This window comes from Stegodyphus dumicola, chromosome 5, assembly GCF_044657685.1.
Source record: "Stegodyphus dumicola isolate Sdum_Otavi_A_Nest chromosome 5, ASM4465768v1".
Classification (NCBI taxonomy): Eukaryota; Metazoa; Arthropoda; class Arachnida; order Araneae; family Eresidae; genus Stegodyphus; species Stegodyphus dumicola.
The window spans coordinates 34,249,295-34,266,356 of record NC_140772.1 but is presented as its reverse complement, the minus strand read 5'-3'; the positions used below and the strand labels follow the sequence as shown (position 1 = coordinate 34,266,356).

Below are 17,062 nucleotides of genomic sequence, written 5' to 3'. Positions count from 1 at the left end.
CAAGATTTATTCCTGTTGGCAAAAGAACTAGGTCAGGATGCTGATCAAAGTCTTAAACTCACGGAACTGAAAGATAAAATTACTAACAGTAATGATTACAAAACTGATCCTGAATTTGCTAAATCTATGCTAATATCCATAACTGATGATATGAAAAATTAGAATGAAGAATTGAAACTGAAGAATTAGAAAAGTTTAAATTAAAGAAGGACCACGAATTAGAAATCGTGAAACTTAGAGCTTCATCTAATTTTAATCTTTTGAATAACACATCGTTAGAAAATTTAATTAAAAGCATAAAAACTTTAACGATATCCATCCCGACTCGTCCGGAATCATGGACACTTTATTTCTCTTCGCTAGAAAGTGCATTTAAGATTAAAAATGTGTCAGAAGAATACAAAGCCGAAATTTTGATAAAGCCAAAATCTTTTAGGTGAAAATGCAACAAACACTTTGATTTATGTTAGTGAAGATGTCAAAAATTACAAAGCATTTAAGAATAAAATATTAAAAGAATATCAGCCAATTGCTCAAGCACATTTAGAATGTTTCGAAAGGCTAAACATCAGACAGGGGAAACACATGCACAATTTGCAGCCCGGTTAATGACACAGTGGAGATACTATTGCACCTTAAGGAATGCGAATGATTTAAATACAGTCCATGAATTAATTGTAGCCGATAAATTAATGCAAACTCTTGAACATGAAACAGCATGCATATAAATGTAAAACAGGGCGATACTTGGTTAAATCGTATGGAAATCGAAAAGGAATGTGACACGTTCTTCGTTTATAAAAGAAAATCTTTAAATGATATCAGTAGCTGTTCTCAGAAAACACCGAATATTGAAACCAAAAGTACCCGCTATGTACCCCCTCCTATGCAAAAACCGGATGTTTTGGCCAAAATTACTACATTTAAAAGGGATTGTTATATCTGTGGACCTTTCCAGCATATAGTCAAAGACTGTCAGAAAAAATTTAAATGCAAAACACAAAATAAAACTACTCCTGAAAGTAATAAATTGTAGAAAAATGATATTGTTGTGGCCCAGATTCGTGGTCCACTAAAGTTCTGAAATCTAGTTGGAGTGGTGAAATACTGATACCCTTAAATATGAAGCAATCAGTTGTTGATTATTTACAAGAAATGAAAATAAACTTAGAACGAGCAGCTGATCACGCATCCTTGATAGCTTCTGAGAAATAGGCAGCTTATTCGAATTACTTTAATCGTCGAGCTATACCTAAAGAATTCAAAGTAGGAAGCAAAGTCTACTTGCTTACTCCCGACTTGTCTAATAAACTTTATGCAAGATGGACTGATCCAGGGAGATTATAAAGTACTGTCCACCTCATTCATATACAGTCAAACTCTCAAAAAGTAAGACATGTTCATGTGAAATAAAATTAGAAAGTATATCACTAAAGTAAATGTTGTGGGAGTTATTTTAGAAAACGAAGAAGAATTTGGACAGATTCATCCAACTCCGCAAACTTTGTCTCAAGATATGAAAGTTGCTCTCCAAAAACTGCAACTTGAACATTTAACAACTGACCAACAGCAGCAAATTCAACAACTCGTATGAAAGCATGAATCATTATTTACGGGTAAGGTGAAAATTGTAAAGATGGGTTTTCACAAAATAAAATTAAAACCCAATGAAGAAAGGAAAAAGTCCCATATCTACCAGATTCCAGAAACTTTAAAATCCAGAGTCGATGAACAAACTGATGAGCTGTTAGAACTTGATTTAATAAAAGAAGCTGTGCAGAAATTGCATATCCCATAGTTTGTGTGAACAAGAAAGATGGGGAGGGAATTTGATTATGTGTTGATTATTGAATTCTGTAACAATTATTGATGATTTTCCTATGCAAAGTGCAGCAGAACTTATACATTCAGTAGGACAATTTAATAATATAATATCAACACTGGATTTATTAACGAGGTTATTGGGCTATTCCTATGGATTCTGAAAGTCGTGATTACACTTCGTTTAAAACCCATCACGGTGACGTCATCAAACATTAGCTTTGGCCTTCTCCCATCAAGATGGCCTTGGTCTAGGTGCGGAAAAGGGGTAAGTTGGAAACTGACTTTTGGTGTATGTCTCCCAGACGATGCAATACAGTCCGTACAATACCTAGGCATGCTGAGTATCAAATTATCGATCTGATCTTGGTGACTATTACATCACTAAAAAAGCAATGCTCTCCGAAGTTCCGGTAGACATGTAGGAGGAGTATGACGGGCTGCAACTCGTCGGCCAAGCATGTCTCACACGTGCTCTACTGGATTCAAGTCCGGTGAGAATGCTGGCCAGTCCATACGGGTGATATCCTCCTATTGAAGGCATTCGCTTACGATGTTTGCATGGTGAGGACGGGCATTGTCATCCATAAACACAAACTGTGCACCCATGAGGCCCAAAACAAACATACATGTTGTTCCAGAATGACGTCCTGATAGATTTGGCTTGTCATGGTCCCAATTTGAACATGCAGGTCAGTTCTGGAACCCAGAATAATTCCACCCCAAACGAGCACTCCTGCACCACCGTAACGGTGTTGTTCAATGATGTTTCCTTGGTGGTAATGGGTACCTAGAGCTCTCCATATGAAAGTCCGGCGAGAATCAGACTGCAAGCTAAACCTGGACTCGTCAGAAAACATCACACAAGCCCACTGTTGTGGTGTCCACAATGCACATGCTCTCTACTCCAGGTTAACTGCAGGCGACAGTGAGTTGCAGTAAGTGGAACGCATCTGACAGGTTTACGAGCATATAGACCAATCTGCCCTAAGTGTCTGTACACGGTCTGCCTTGAAATTGTCATACCAGTGGCTGAAGAGAGCTGACGAGACAGGTCTGAGGCTGTGCTCCGCCTGTTTCTTTTGGCAGTAACTACCAAATACCAGTCCTCATTCGGCGTTGTAACTCTGGGGCGACCTGTGTTGTAACGTCTACTCACATTACCATCATCTTTGAATCGTTGCCAAAGCCTGGAGACGACACTCTGGGCAATTCCAAGTTCGTCTGATACTTCAAGTTGAGTACGCCCACATTCCAGACGGTCGATAATTCTACCACGTAAAAAATCATCCAAATGCGTCCTTTGTGTCATAACTATTCGGTTATCGCACTGAAATGCTTATAAAGCGCCTGCGAACAATTTTACTTCTTTGCCTGTATTCCTTATATATCACTCTCTTACACTCTCATCATTGTGACGTACCATCGGTGTCGTCTGGTTACTTCCTGAAATTTGCAAATGATTCTTGATGATGTATTTAGTGATTTTACAGGTGATATATTTATTTTAGAGTTTGATTTCCGTGCGACTCCGAATTATCCTTAATTTATGGACATGAGTGTAGTTATAAGTTTAAAAATTAGATAAACAGTAACAATTATAAATACATAATACATCTACCAAGTGAACCTTAATGTACGACGAATATTTTCAAGTACATACTATACAAAATATTTATCTTACTAATAAATTATAAGGCGTAACCTATTTTAAAATGAAATATAAAACACTGAATATCAATAGGTTTCATGAATAATAATAACTGATATTTTACAAAACAGTATTTTGAAAGCATACAAGGATTATTCCCTCCCCCCCCCCCAAAAAAAAAAACTATCAAAAGATTTAGCTTTGAATTAATTTCTAGTATTTTTACAGCTCTGATATTAACAAAAGCATAAATTTATGCACTCCATTTTTAGTTACCTAAATACTTCTTTTTTAATTACTTTCATAATAAAGTCTTCATGCAAAAGAGCATTTTTCTTTAAGCAGTGATACACAAAAAAATATTCAAATCCAGTACATTAAATATTATAAAAATAACCTATTAAAGCAAAATAAGCTATGGCTAAGTAAAAAAATGCCGAATATTTATATAGATCAAATCAGTGAAACATGACAATGCTAAATTTTAAATTAGGGAGCAAAAAAATTAATTTGGCAAAGATTTTGAATAAAATTATTGATTTAAAGTTAATAATACCCTTGTTTCAAAGGTATCAAACAAAGGACTGCATTTTTTCCCAACTTTAAATTTATACAGATATTTAAAACTTAGGATTTTGAAGATCGTTCTAACAACAAAAAACACAAATCTGAGTATGTATTCAAGAACATTGCTTGATTATTAGCAAATTTATACAGAAAAGACATCTGCATACCTATTGAATGATAAAGACTGCGCTCCTGGATTTATAAAACTAGTATTTAGCTGCAGCTGGAAGATTTTAATTGCAGTCACCTATAAAAAATTTAATTACATGATTAAAATAAAATAAAGATTTGTTTCTCAAAATTTAATAAATAAACATGTACCCAACCTATTATCATCAAATGAAATAATAATACAGTACAAAGTCCAAAATACGGACTCGTCGGGACTTCGGCGATTCCAGATTTGAGATTTTTTTCGGATATTAGATCAATTTAAATCTGGTAAGATGGCATGCAGAAATAATGAAATTAAAAATAAGAAATTGTAATTTATGAAATAAAGAGCAATTTTTAATTTTATAAACAGACATAATTTCTTGTTCAATTACAAAGTTCCATTGTTCAAGTCCTGTAATTGCCGTGTCGAGAATACCGACTAAATTGTCAATCAAAATTTTTTTGTCTTCGATAACCTTTCATCCACTTTCTTCACTAACAATAGTGATATTTTCTGGATCTAGAACCATACTACAGATTTCGCCATCCTTTAATTGATTGATGACTGAGGCATTGTCATTGCAATGAAACTCTTCTGTTATATTGTCTTTATCTATTACCGCTTCTTCACATTTCTTAACAAAATCCATTTATTTGGGAAATTTCATCTTTAGTTTACGATATCCGAAAACCTTCAAATTCGCAGCTATCGTCATAATCATCCTCACCATGAAATATGGTAGCTGGCCATAAATTATGCCAAGCACTTTTTAAAGTACAGTACAAAGTCTTTAATCCAGACATCCATAATTCCGAATGATCTATAATCCAGACCTCAAAGCTACAAACTTTCTGTAGCTTTGAGAACAGCTACAGAAAGTTTGTAGCTGTTCTCAAAGTTTACAACTACAGTCTACAGCTACAAACAATCTTAACACAAACTTAAGTCTACAGCTTACAAAAAAAGTTTGTAAGCTTAGTAAGAAGTAGACTAAGCTTACAAACTTAGTCTACAGCTACAAACAGCTTGTAGCTGTAGTTTGTAGCTATGCCAAGCGTAGCGTTTACGCATGTGCAGAAAGTAACGTTTACGCATGCACATAATACCTTTACGTAGCGTTTATGCATGCTCATAATATGTTTACACATGCATGTTTAATGTGTAACAGACGGTATAAGCTAGGCTAAAATTATCTAATTATCTCTTTCAGTTAATGTTGCAGATTGCATTGTTCCTTAATCTTCTAATTGGATCCGGCTTATTATTTTTTGCAGACTGTTAGAGCAATTTTATAAAAAGTAAGCTTGAACTTTCAATTATGTCAAATAGAGTTTCCGATTCTGGAGCTGCCGAAGGGTCTACAAAGCGAAAGCATGTTTCGATGTCCATTAAACAAAAAGTATAATTGTTGCAAAAAATGGGTAAAGGCATGAAGAAAGTGACAGAGAGGTTAGTGAAAACGAAAAAATTTCGATTGACAAGTTAGTCGGTACTCTCATGAAAGCAATTACAGGACTTGAACAGCGGAACTTTGAAACTGAACAAGAAATTATGTCTGTTTATGGAACTAAAGAGAAAGTATTATCACATAAAACGAAACAACTTACATTGAAAGAAATGTTTAATAAAGTAAACAAATAAATATTAAGCTTTTTCTTTTTGTAAATTTTGATACCCTTTAGATCATAATTGTTCTTTATTTCATAAATTACGGTTTCATATTTTTAATTTTATAATTTCTGCATGCCATCTTACCAGATTTAAACTGATGATCTATAATCGGGAAAAACCCCTAATCTGGAATCGCCGAAGTCCCGATGAGTCCGGATTAAAGACTTTGTACTGTATATGGAGACACATCCTTCCACGATTTTGCAATGCTCCACACAGCAGATTTTATGCCAAAATATTTAAAAAATTCTTGAATAGTCTTGCCATTGTTCAAGAAATTTAACAAGAATTTAAAAAATGCTACTTTACATTTGCATTTCAGCACGGGTACTATTCCGATATCCATAGGCTGAATGACAGACGTGCAATTTGGTGAAAAGAATAATACAGACACATTATCTTTCACTAAAACTTTAAGTGAAGTATGAGCCGAACAGGTGTCTACAATCAGGACTATTTTTGAGTCATCAGGTAAACCAACCGAATTCAAATGTTGCCCATTCTCGTGTATAAAATGATTTTCAAACCAATTATTCATTAATGTTTGTGTCATCTAGTATGCTCTCTTATTTCCATGATATATAACAGGGAAAATCATCGTCGCTCGAGGTTCTGCATGTTTTCCAATTACGAAAAGTTTGCATTATAAAAAAACTTCTCATACCTTAATTTTGTCGCTCGGTGCTTCCCCAAATTCCGAAAATTTTGTCTTCCCTAAATTCTGCCATCCGGTGCTGACATATTCTGCCACCACTTCTGGTTTTATGGAGAATAACATATCAGTTATTCTTAATTAAAATAGCACTAAATGTAATCTTTTGGCCTATGAGTTTAATTAACAAAATATATTTTTAGCATATGAAAAGAAATTTTTGTTGAATTTTTCCTCGTCAACATTTCTTAGAGCATTTTATAATCATCGCCAACCGTAATGTTAGCATAAAAGGTTGCCATACTCTTGTTATTCAATTACTAATATAAAAAAGAAGTTTAGACATCACGGCATGAGTTATTACTGAAGCTGTCATGTATTGATAAACATGCGGTGATAAAAGCAAAATATAATAAATAATGACTCGCCAGGTTGGCATCAGGGATATAAAATAGGTGAATGTTTTAGTTTGAGATGTATGACAGCTACAGAGCCAAATTATTAATCTAAAAAATTTATGCTTACATGATTGTTTTTCCAAAACAAGGTATTTTTTTTAATGCCTAAATGAAATCAAGAATCGGAATTTTTAGGTGAAAATCTCCACATATTTTATTATGGAAGAGAAAATCAAATGTGCATGCGTAAAGCATTTAAAAAAAAAAAAAAAAAGTTTGTGGCTTTGAGGTCCAGATTTTAGATCATTCCGAATAATGGACATCCGGATTTCGGACTTTGTACTGTAATAATAAAACAGGTTTTACTTGTTAAACTGGCTGTCAATAAAGTAAAAAATTTCCTCACTGCTATTACACACACAATATAAAATATTTTACAACAAATTAAAAAAGAAAACATGATATAAACTAGCTTCTATATATATAAACTTAGTGTAAAAGTTAAAAGGACACATTAAATGGAAATAAAATAAATCAAATTTATTATGTAGAAGTGGATGGATATTGCATACGCTTATTCATCATTATGAACAACGTACAAATACATTATTTAGCGAAAAATTAATATTTAAATGTTTACGAAACCAAGGAAATATTTGATAGCATTAGCTGCTTTTTCTAGTAACTTTTATTTCTTTAAATTTTACAACCTTTGAACATCTTTGCTTTCATAAATACATATATTTTTTATCATCTTAATTTTTTTTACATAAATGAATGTTTACATCCTCTATACAGTCAAAAGTCGTTATTTCGGACACTCATAATCCGGAATGATCTATAATCCAGACCTCAAAGCTAAAAACTTTCTGCGCATGCACCGCGTTGTCACATGCGCATAGGCATTTACGCGTGTGCATAAGACCTTTACAACTGTGCATATGCGTATGCGCAAGCGCAGAATACGTTTTCACGTGCGCGTTTAATATATAACGGACGGTATAAGCTAAAATTATCTAATTATCTATTTCAGTTATTGATGATTGCGTTGTTCCTTAATCTTCGAATTGGATGTGACTTATTATTTTTTGCAGACCGTAAGAGCAATTTCATAAAAGTAAACTTGAATTTTCGATTATGTCAAATAGAATTTCCGATGCTGGAGCTCCCAAAGGATCTACAAAACGAAAGTATGTTTCGATGTCCATCAAACAAAAAGTGGAATTGCTGCAAAAAATGGATAAAGACATGAAGAAGGTGGCAGAGAGGTTAGTGAAAACGAAAAAATTTTGATTGACAAGTTAGTCGGTATTCTCGGCACAGCAATTACGGGACTTGAACAACGGAACTTTGTAACTGAACAAGAAATTATGTCTGTTTATATAATTAAACAGAAAGTATTATCACATAAAACGAAACAACTTACATTGAACGAAATGTTTAATAAAGTAAACAAATAAAATATTAAGCTTTTTTTTTTTTTTTTTTTTTTGTAAATTTTGATATTCTTTAGATCATAATTGTTCTTTATTTCATAAATTACAGTTTCATATTTTTAATTTTAGAATTTCTACATGCCATCTTACAAGATTTAAACTAATGATCTATAATCCGGAAAAATCGATAATCCGGAATCGGCGAAGTCCTGGCGAGTCCGGATTAACGACTTTTGACTGTATTAGGTTTCATTACTTTATTCTTTACAACCATTCAACATCTTCAGATTTTTACAGATTAAGTGCGGTTTTCATTACTTCTAATTGACTCTCACATATTAATTCATTATTCTAACACCAATATAAGCATATAATGAAATAACTTAAAAATAATAAATTTAAAATACCCGTTACTCTAAAACACATTTTTGACTAAATTTGAAAAATAAGACAAAAAGAGATATACTTCATTTGCAACAATTTTCAAATAAGCTACAATGTTCAAGAACTGCTTTATTGAAATCAACAGAATTAACTTGTTTCATGAAAACATTACTCATAGAAGACTGAAAAGCTACCAGCTTCTGATAATGATACTATACAAGATAATATATCATTAATCTGATACACACTCTTTATGCCTTAACCTGATATGAATGCCTTTATACTGTTTATGCCTCATTCTGGTCATAAATATCTAAATTTCGGCCATATTATGTTTTTAACTAAAGTTTACAGGACTATACAACATTCCTCCAATTACAAATAATGCAGAAATGATCACTCCAAATATTCGAAAAATGCACCTCACGAATGAAAGCAACGATATGAAAAAGAATAACTTCTAAGAAAGCAAATCAGGCTGTTAAGTTCTTGGTTGAAAATGCCAACTGAGTTTTTCTTCTGAGAAACTATTCTGCATTTTGCTTTTATTGAACTTATTGTGTGTGATTTCTCACACTGTTGCTAGTTAACCAGTTTATCAAATTCTAACCAATATATATATATTTTAAATGAATGTTTGGAAAAATTTCATAACAACTAAACAAGTGCTTGAAAAAATTTTAAAATGCAGAAAATTAATATGCAGCAGAAGACACTTTTCTTCACACCTACTGAATCAAAGTCACTTAGATACTTCATTGCTGTTTTCTGATATTTCATGCAACTGACTCATTTAAAATAACATTAGTCACGAATTCCCAACTTCTGTAATAACAGAAATAGTTCTCGCTTCTACAAAGAATATATCAAATAAATTAACTATATATTATATTATAATTGAATCTATTTTAGGTTAGGTTAAGTCATTTGTCAAGCACTCAAAAGTTACCTGTTCTTTGTGGAAAGCTTTCTAAGAAAATAGGCTCATATTTTTATTATATACTTACAGCCAACCATTTATTTAGTATGAGATAAAGCTTAAAATGGAATACCAGCATTCCTTATTCTTATTCACAAGGCTATTGATCAATTATAAATATCACCAGTTTTGTGTTAATAAATGGAATTTGCTCTTTTGAACAATTAGGTTGACAGGTGGAGGGGGGAACTTCACTACATGTATGTGATTACAAAAATACAGTTGAAGATAAATACTTAAATATATTCTACTCTTATTAAAAACACTACCAGAATTTTCAAATAAATAAGAATATATATTCCATACATTCAGCTTTACATAGTCAGTAACACAGAGCATTCAGCACTTAAAAACTCACATATATAAATATTAGACTTCAAAATGATTATTAAATTCTGTATAATCTTTCTCCCATGCTAGGCATCATTAACAAAAAGAGCACACAACTTTAGAGTCATTGATAACAGCAAGAGGAGGTTTTAAATACAATGCTTGAAAATTAAAATAGTAAAACTAGCAGAAAAAAAAAAAAGATCCGAGTTCATTTGATTGTCAAGGTTATTAATATCTTAGCTGCAAAATACAAGGCTTTAAAGCAACAATTGAAAATTCAGGGCATAGGTCTCTCCTTTTTATTCCATTTAAAATTTTATCATTATTTTTAAAAGGTAATAAATTAAAAAGCCTTTCGTGAAATAAGGAACGAAAGAAAACAGAAATTAGTTTCCTATATTTCTTTTTTTCTTAATGCCAGTCTAACAATATATATGTTTCTATAACAAAGATAAAATTTTTAAATAAAAAAATTCATTTTATAAGACGATGGTGTAAAGAATTATGCTTTGATGACTTGAAAACTGAACCTTCTTTTCTGAACAAAATTTGACATATGCTTATTTTGCATCTAGATAAGCAAAAGATAACAAAATTTGCTCTTCACTTAAAATTCTACAGAAGACATTCTTGTTCAAATTTAGAATTCGAGGTCATTGTTCTTTCAATATAGATAATGCAACTATATTTCATGCTTTAAATTTTTCATGAAAAATATTCTCATATTAATTATAAATTTGCATGACAAATCATAATTAATATAAATAAAATATATGAAATGTTAATAGCCTTGAAATTTTTTATTTACATTATTTTTCATAATGTTCTTTAACTTTTATGCAAAATTAAATGATGATCCAATAAAATAAGACAAAAGAGCTTTTCATTCCCCGATTTTGTAATATAAACTTTTGGTCTCAAAGTGCTACTGGACATTACCATTATGGCACCAGAAGCTTCATTAACCAGGAAAACTTAAAACACAATATAAGCTACTATAATATTGAAATCTCCCTCCCAGGTGCATCTAGTATTTTTTTTTTTTTTTTTTTCCCCAAAAACACAGCTTTTAAATCCTTCTTAACAGTGAACAGTTTGGTATAATTCATTAAGCTAATGGTCATGGCTTCTTATCAAAATCTATGCTGAAGTAAACTAACTCACATCAGCAGCAATTTATATTTTGCTTACAAAAGCAAAAGTAAAGAATATTTTTAGTTTTCTTGCAATATCTATTCACTAAGTTCTATGACTTCCAAATGGAGATTAAATTAATGCTATCATTCCATTAAGAATTGCTTTAATTAGATAACATAATGTTTTCCATAATTAACAAAACCAATACCGAAAATCACCAAATTTGGCAATGCTTTCCCAAAAGTCACTATAACTTAATAAGTTTTGCTATACTTGTTAAAAAAAATAAAAAAAAAAAAAAAAAACTAGTATAAAAAAATTATAATTCTAAAAGAACTAAATACAATAATTCCTTTCTAGGATGATAACTAATAATTCCAGCCACTTTTTGCGTTCAATTAGAGATGGTCACGTATTTAAAATACTACTGGTATGATGGTTGTTTCACAGAGGAAAATGCCAATATAAAGTTCACTGTACATAACGGAAGAAAAAGTACAAAACAATATTCATGAAGTTTTAGTTTAAGAATTTTATTTTAAAATAGTACCTTTCCTTGCACTTTCCCTCCAAACGTAGATCTTGCATGGTATGCTACTATTGTTATATCACCTGAAACTACAGTTTTTAAGGGAATATTCACTTCACTGTCTGTAAGATTAAAGTGTCTGAAAATTAAAAATATGTAACATTAGTAAATTATAATATTTTTCAATGAAAGAAACAATAAATTAATAAAAAATGTACGGATGTTTAATCAAGAAAATTTTGTCTTGGAATTCAGATTTCTAGCTAGTATTCATGATCTAGCTAGAAATTTTAGCATATTTCTAGTATTCATCAACTGCTAAAACAATATTTATATCCTACATTAGCTATAAATGAAAATTGTGATTCAAAAAGAAATGATAGTCATCAATTTTTTCACTGTAAAAAATTTGCCCGTTTAACTAATTCAAGCTGCATAAATAAGTATAAGTTTCAGTTGTAAGGCAACATATTTTGGTGAATAGTTCAAAGGTTTACACCTTGGCATTACCTTTTCATATTCAGAAATTAGAAGAAACATGACCAGACAATCTCACAACAGAAGCAATATAAAGACCTCTTAGTTCAGAGTCTAAATAAATGCCTTGAGCTAAGGTACTTTCCAAACTCAAGGAAAAATATGGAAGGAAAGTCTTACACAAAATGGTTACTCAATAAATGACCTATCATCTTAAAAAGAATATCCTTGTAAGCCTTGTACAACTTGGCTTCACTAAAGGTAAAAGTACTATACATGTTCTTAACAATATCAAAGAAACCACACTCCAGAATAGAAGAGAAAATCTGCATTCTAGCATAACCATTTTGGATGTAACATCAGCTTTTAATTAACCATTACAGCCGGTGCTGAAAGCAAGACTCAAAGAATTTAGATGCCCTCTGATTCTCTGCAAACTAGTAAGAAGCTACATGGAGGAAAGGATAAAAAACATACAATAGAAATGCAGTAAATGTTACAGCAGAATACAACAAAAGAAGCCCAGGATTTGAATATAGGACCTATACTCAGGAACATAATAGCTAATACAGCTTTAAAGCTGGATATTTTCTCAAGGAGAAAATGCTCAAACCCAGTCATATGCTGACAATTTTAGCTTGATAATCAGTGGAAGAAATTAAAGCACAATAGAGAAGAAAGCAGAAATTGTGTTGAAGAGCAACATAAACTTAAAACCAGTGTAGAAAAGACAGATGAACATATTAGTGAAAGGATAAAAATTAGCAGATAATCCCCCATGCATAAAATGGCAGGGGGATCTCCTTAAGAAAACAAAATACTATGACCTACCTACACTTTACTGGATAAGAAATTAACTTGAGTCGCCCATTTAATTTCAGTTAGGGACAAAGCAAAACCAAGTAATAAATAAATACAGCAGAACAGTGAATAGCATATGGAATCATGAAAGAATTGTACTAAGGAACTGCACTTAAAGGCCATAAAACGAATGATCCTATATAGCAACCCAGTGTGGATGAACAACACAGCATGGATGTGTCAAAAGCTACAACAGATCCAGCAAATATTGCTACTCAAAATGCCCTCAGCTTTTAGAACATCAGCAGAAGCACTGCAGGTTCTAGCAGGTACAATGTCTAGGGACCTAAGCACAGATGAAATGCAAAATCTAGAGGCTCTTTCACTATCAGGAAGATGCGAAGTGAAAATAAAATATAAAATATTACATAGTTAAAGAGTCGACACTCAAGCAAGCAAATATGCCTACACCTGGCACAGGAGATGGAGGTGTGTGGCATTGGAAGTGCAGCAATTTCTAAAAACGCATACTTAGCTTTTCAGAAATAATATCACCAGAACATATATAAACAAAACTAACATTTATTTTACTCTAAAACAACTAGGCTGCAACAGCAGCCTCTACATTCAAACCAAAGCAAAAGAAAAACTGAGTGAGTACATCTGAGCTCACAGACTTCCATTTAAATACATCACAATATGCCAATGGGCAATCTGCCAATACTACATCAACAGCCAATCAGGGGCAACACCTTAGTTTACCACCAACTGACCTCTGATCAAATTTGCATGAGAAAAGCAAAACATTAAGCCAATAACAGCCTTCTTTTTCTCATGCAAAGTAAAAAAAAAATTACAGACATACACTTAGAAAAAATTACACATTTCAGTTCTATAACATGGACATAATACTTTTTCTTGAATATTGTAAACAGTTAAACAAAACTTTTTCAAATCCATAGCAGTTACTGCTTTCTTAAATAAGTCTACATTCTTTAATTTGTTGGAGATGAACTCACAACTCAAACACTCCATCACTCAGCAGTGTTCCAATAAAGCGATGCTGCAAGTTAATGTGCCTAGTTTATTTTCTATGTGTGATCTAGAAAAACCATTAGCAGATTTATTATCACAAAACAGTTTACATTCTTTTAAACGGAACTTCAAATTCATCTTTTAAGATACTTTTCGTCCACATCAACTCCTTTGCAGCTTCTGATAAAGCATTATACTCTACCTCCATAGCTGATAAGCATACACTTTTATGTTTACAAGTTTTTCAAATTACTGGCACTTTGTCTCAGTATAATATAAATCCATCCATATATACACGATCATCACTATACTTGCATATAATAAGCATCTGAACAATAATATACATTTAGATGTTTAATCCTAAATTTAACTTGTATGATTTAGTACTATTGAAATAGCCAAGAAATTTCAACAATGGGAAGTGAAGTTATTGGTATCTGAAAGTATCTAAATTTTTCAAAAATTTCTCTAATGTATGTCTTCTGATGTATAAAAGTCCCACTGTCATTTTCTAAGAATTCAATTCCGAGTAACTTTCTAGTTCTGCCTAATGTATTAAGATTTTTATAAAGCATTTTCAGATTCAAAAAACCATTCATGGCTGCTTTGATGCTGACTGTAAAAGGCCTTGTGTGATATACACATCTTACCTTTATATATATATATATATATACATCAGTCTTCTGGCTGAAACAAAACAGATGCAAATAAAGACTTGCTGAAATGGGAGTTTTATGATTATAAAAATGAGTTTTGAGCTAAATATTTTCATTAAAATGTATGACAAAAATTGTGCTCAAAATAAGAGTATAACACACATAAATTCACTTTAAATATAAGTTTTAAAATTCGAAATAAAATGGTAAAACAAAGTTTAATTTTCTGAAAATTATTAAAAGTTATAATTTTTTAAATGAATAACAATTCTGAACAATAATTTTTATAAAAAGATCTCAAGACCAAATTATCAGTCCAAAATAAAATTAATAAAAAAACATTACTCAGGTTTACTTTTATTGAAATCAGTTTTTTTTTCCCCTCCCCTGTAACTTTTATAATTTTAAGTAACTTCTGAGCAGAGAAAATCAGCTGCAAAAAGTTAATAATTACAATTTAACAGAGGAATTATGCTTGGATTGATCTTTTCAATAAAGCCATATGTACCAATTTAACAGAAATGCACTTAATTTTAACATATATTACCTAATTCTTTCATATTCCTGAGAAGTAGTGAAAACTCTGTCTTCGCCAATGTATACTTCAATAAATGGTCTACAGCCATCCCTAAAAATCAGTTGGAATTTCAATTAAAATAGATATTGATTAGATTTCATTCCACTAGTATAAAATGTTCCAATTAAGTATAGCAGAAGATCAAAAATCTGTTCAGCTTGGAACATGAGGTTGACCAAATCTTAAAATCTTGTGGATTTCAGGTCATAAATGGAAAACTCTTATATGTAGATCAAAAAAGGAAAGAATTAAAATATACACATAAATACGTAACAAATATTTTTTAAGGAACATAAATGCAATTCATTTCTTTTGGACTGTTTTAATAGAGAAATAAGTATTAAATATAATTTTACTTAAAATGAAAATAAGGATAAATATATGTAAAAATAATTTTTTACAACCCCCCCCTACATTTGTTTACAGTTGCTTGCTTTAAAACTTTATGGTGTTTTAGTTTGAACACTCTCCTCAACTATGTAACAATAATTGCAGATTTCCTATTTATATAGTCTTATACTCTAAATTTATATATTCAAGAGATACCTGCAAAAATATTGAGAGTGGGTGTTTTTTTTTAAAAAAAAGCCTATCATTTTGATATGATGAAAAAGCATCATTTTTAGTTCTAGTCTCAACAAAAAGTTAATTGCTCAATTAAAACAGCACAGAGTTAATCATAGTTAGAAAAATTTAATGATTTGGGGAAATAATTTATTTGCCAACAATTATAAATGTGATATCAATAGAGTATGGTAGCTTCCCTCACAGTGACAAAACATGCCTAATTGTTGACAAAAATAGCTAAAACAATCCACATTTCATTGTTAACATGGGTGAAGCTGCACAGATTTCAAATCTTTTACTATATTTAACATATAAAAATTTTAGTCAAGTTTAAAATGCCATATTTTTAATTATGGTATTTTTAAATGTAATTAAAACTTTGTCAAGTATTAAAAAATAGTTAATTCACAAAATTTCATGTAGCTATACCTTCAATACTATATATATAATATGTTATTTTTCCCTTTTATTAGGTAAAATATACTGAGGAGAAAACAAATACCTCTCAAATCAGCACATAGTTTCATTCAAGAAAAAACATATTTGTAAAGGCATATGCAAAAGAGTATATGAGTAATACATATAGTGTGCAATCTATTACTTTTAGTTATTTCTTAGATGGCCCCAATAAAACACTATTTTAAAATACGAAGGTGTAATAATATGGTAATCTAAAATCACAACCACTTTTACTGAAACTATTTTAAAATTAATAATGAACTAAAAGTGGTAGATCCCATAATACATGACTATCTACATATGCACAATGCACAAAGAAAAAGGGAAAACACAACCTGTGTTTCTAGAAACTAGCTAAAAAATTTGAAATGCTCTTTTCATGCCTTAAAACAAATGAGTTATGATACATATTAGATTTAGTTTTAGCACTGAATCAATATACATTTCTGAAAAAGAAAGGAAGAAGGGGAAAAAAAAGAATGAAAGAAAAAAAACCTGAAAGGTTTCAGATTTTAACAGTCACCCAAAAGGGTTTGTTAAAAGTTTTTATGCTCTCGCTCAGCTCACTGTCTACCAGTCTGCTGTTACACCCACTCATACTAAACCTACTTCTTTTTTGTTTCATTATTAAGCATCCTTTTCTGAACACTTATGCCACATACAATTCAACAGCTGAATTATAAAATTTCTAAAAGCAGTACATGTTTACGATTCTCGATGCAGTGTTAAGTATTAGCATACAGTATTCTGTTCCCATCCCAATCTTTTCTCCATT

The 17,062-nt window shown here is 31.3% G+C and overlaps 1 protein-coding gene across 1 annotated transcript in view; it reads right to left on the bottom strand.

Annotated features, from left to right (window-relative positions):
* The window catches only part of aux (cyclin-G-associated kinase), a 113,214-nt gene that overhangs the window by 26,789 nt on the left and 69,363 nt on the right, over positions 1–17,062 (bottom strand). The window contains exons 15-17 of the mRNA XM_085816562.1: positions 15,232–15,312; positions 11,737–11,854; positions 4,207–4,286 (exon numbers count right to left, since the gene is read on the bottom strand). Coding sequence (XP_085672688.1) covers positions 4,207–4,286; positions 11,737–11,854; positions 15,232–15,312 — 279 coding nt within the window. The remainder of the gene's footprint in view (positions 1–4,206; positions 4,287–11,736; positions 11,855–15,231; positions 15,313–17,062) is intronic.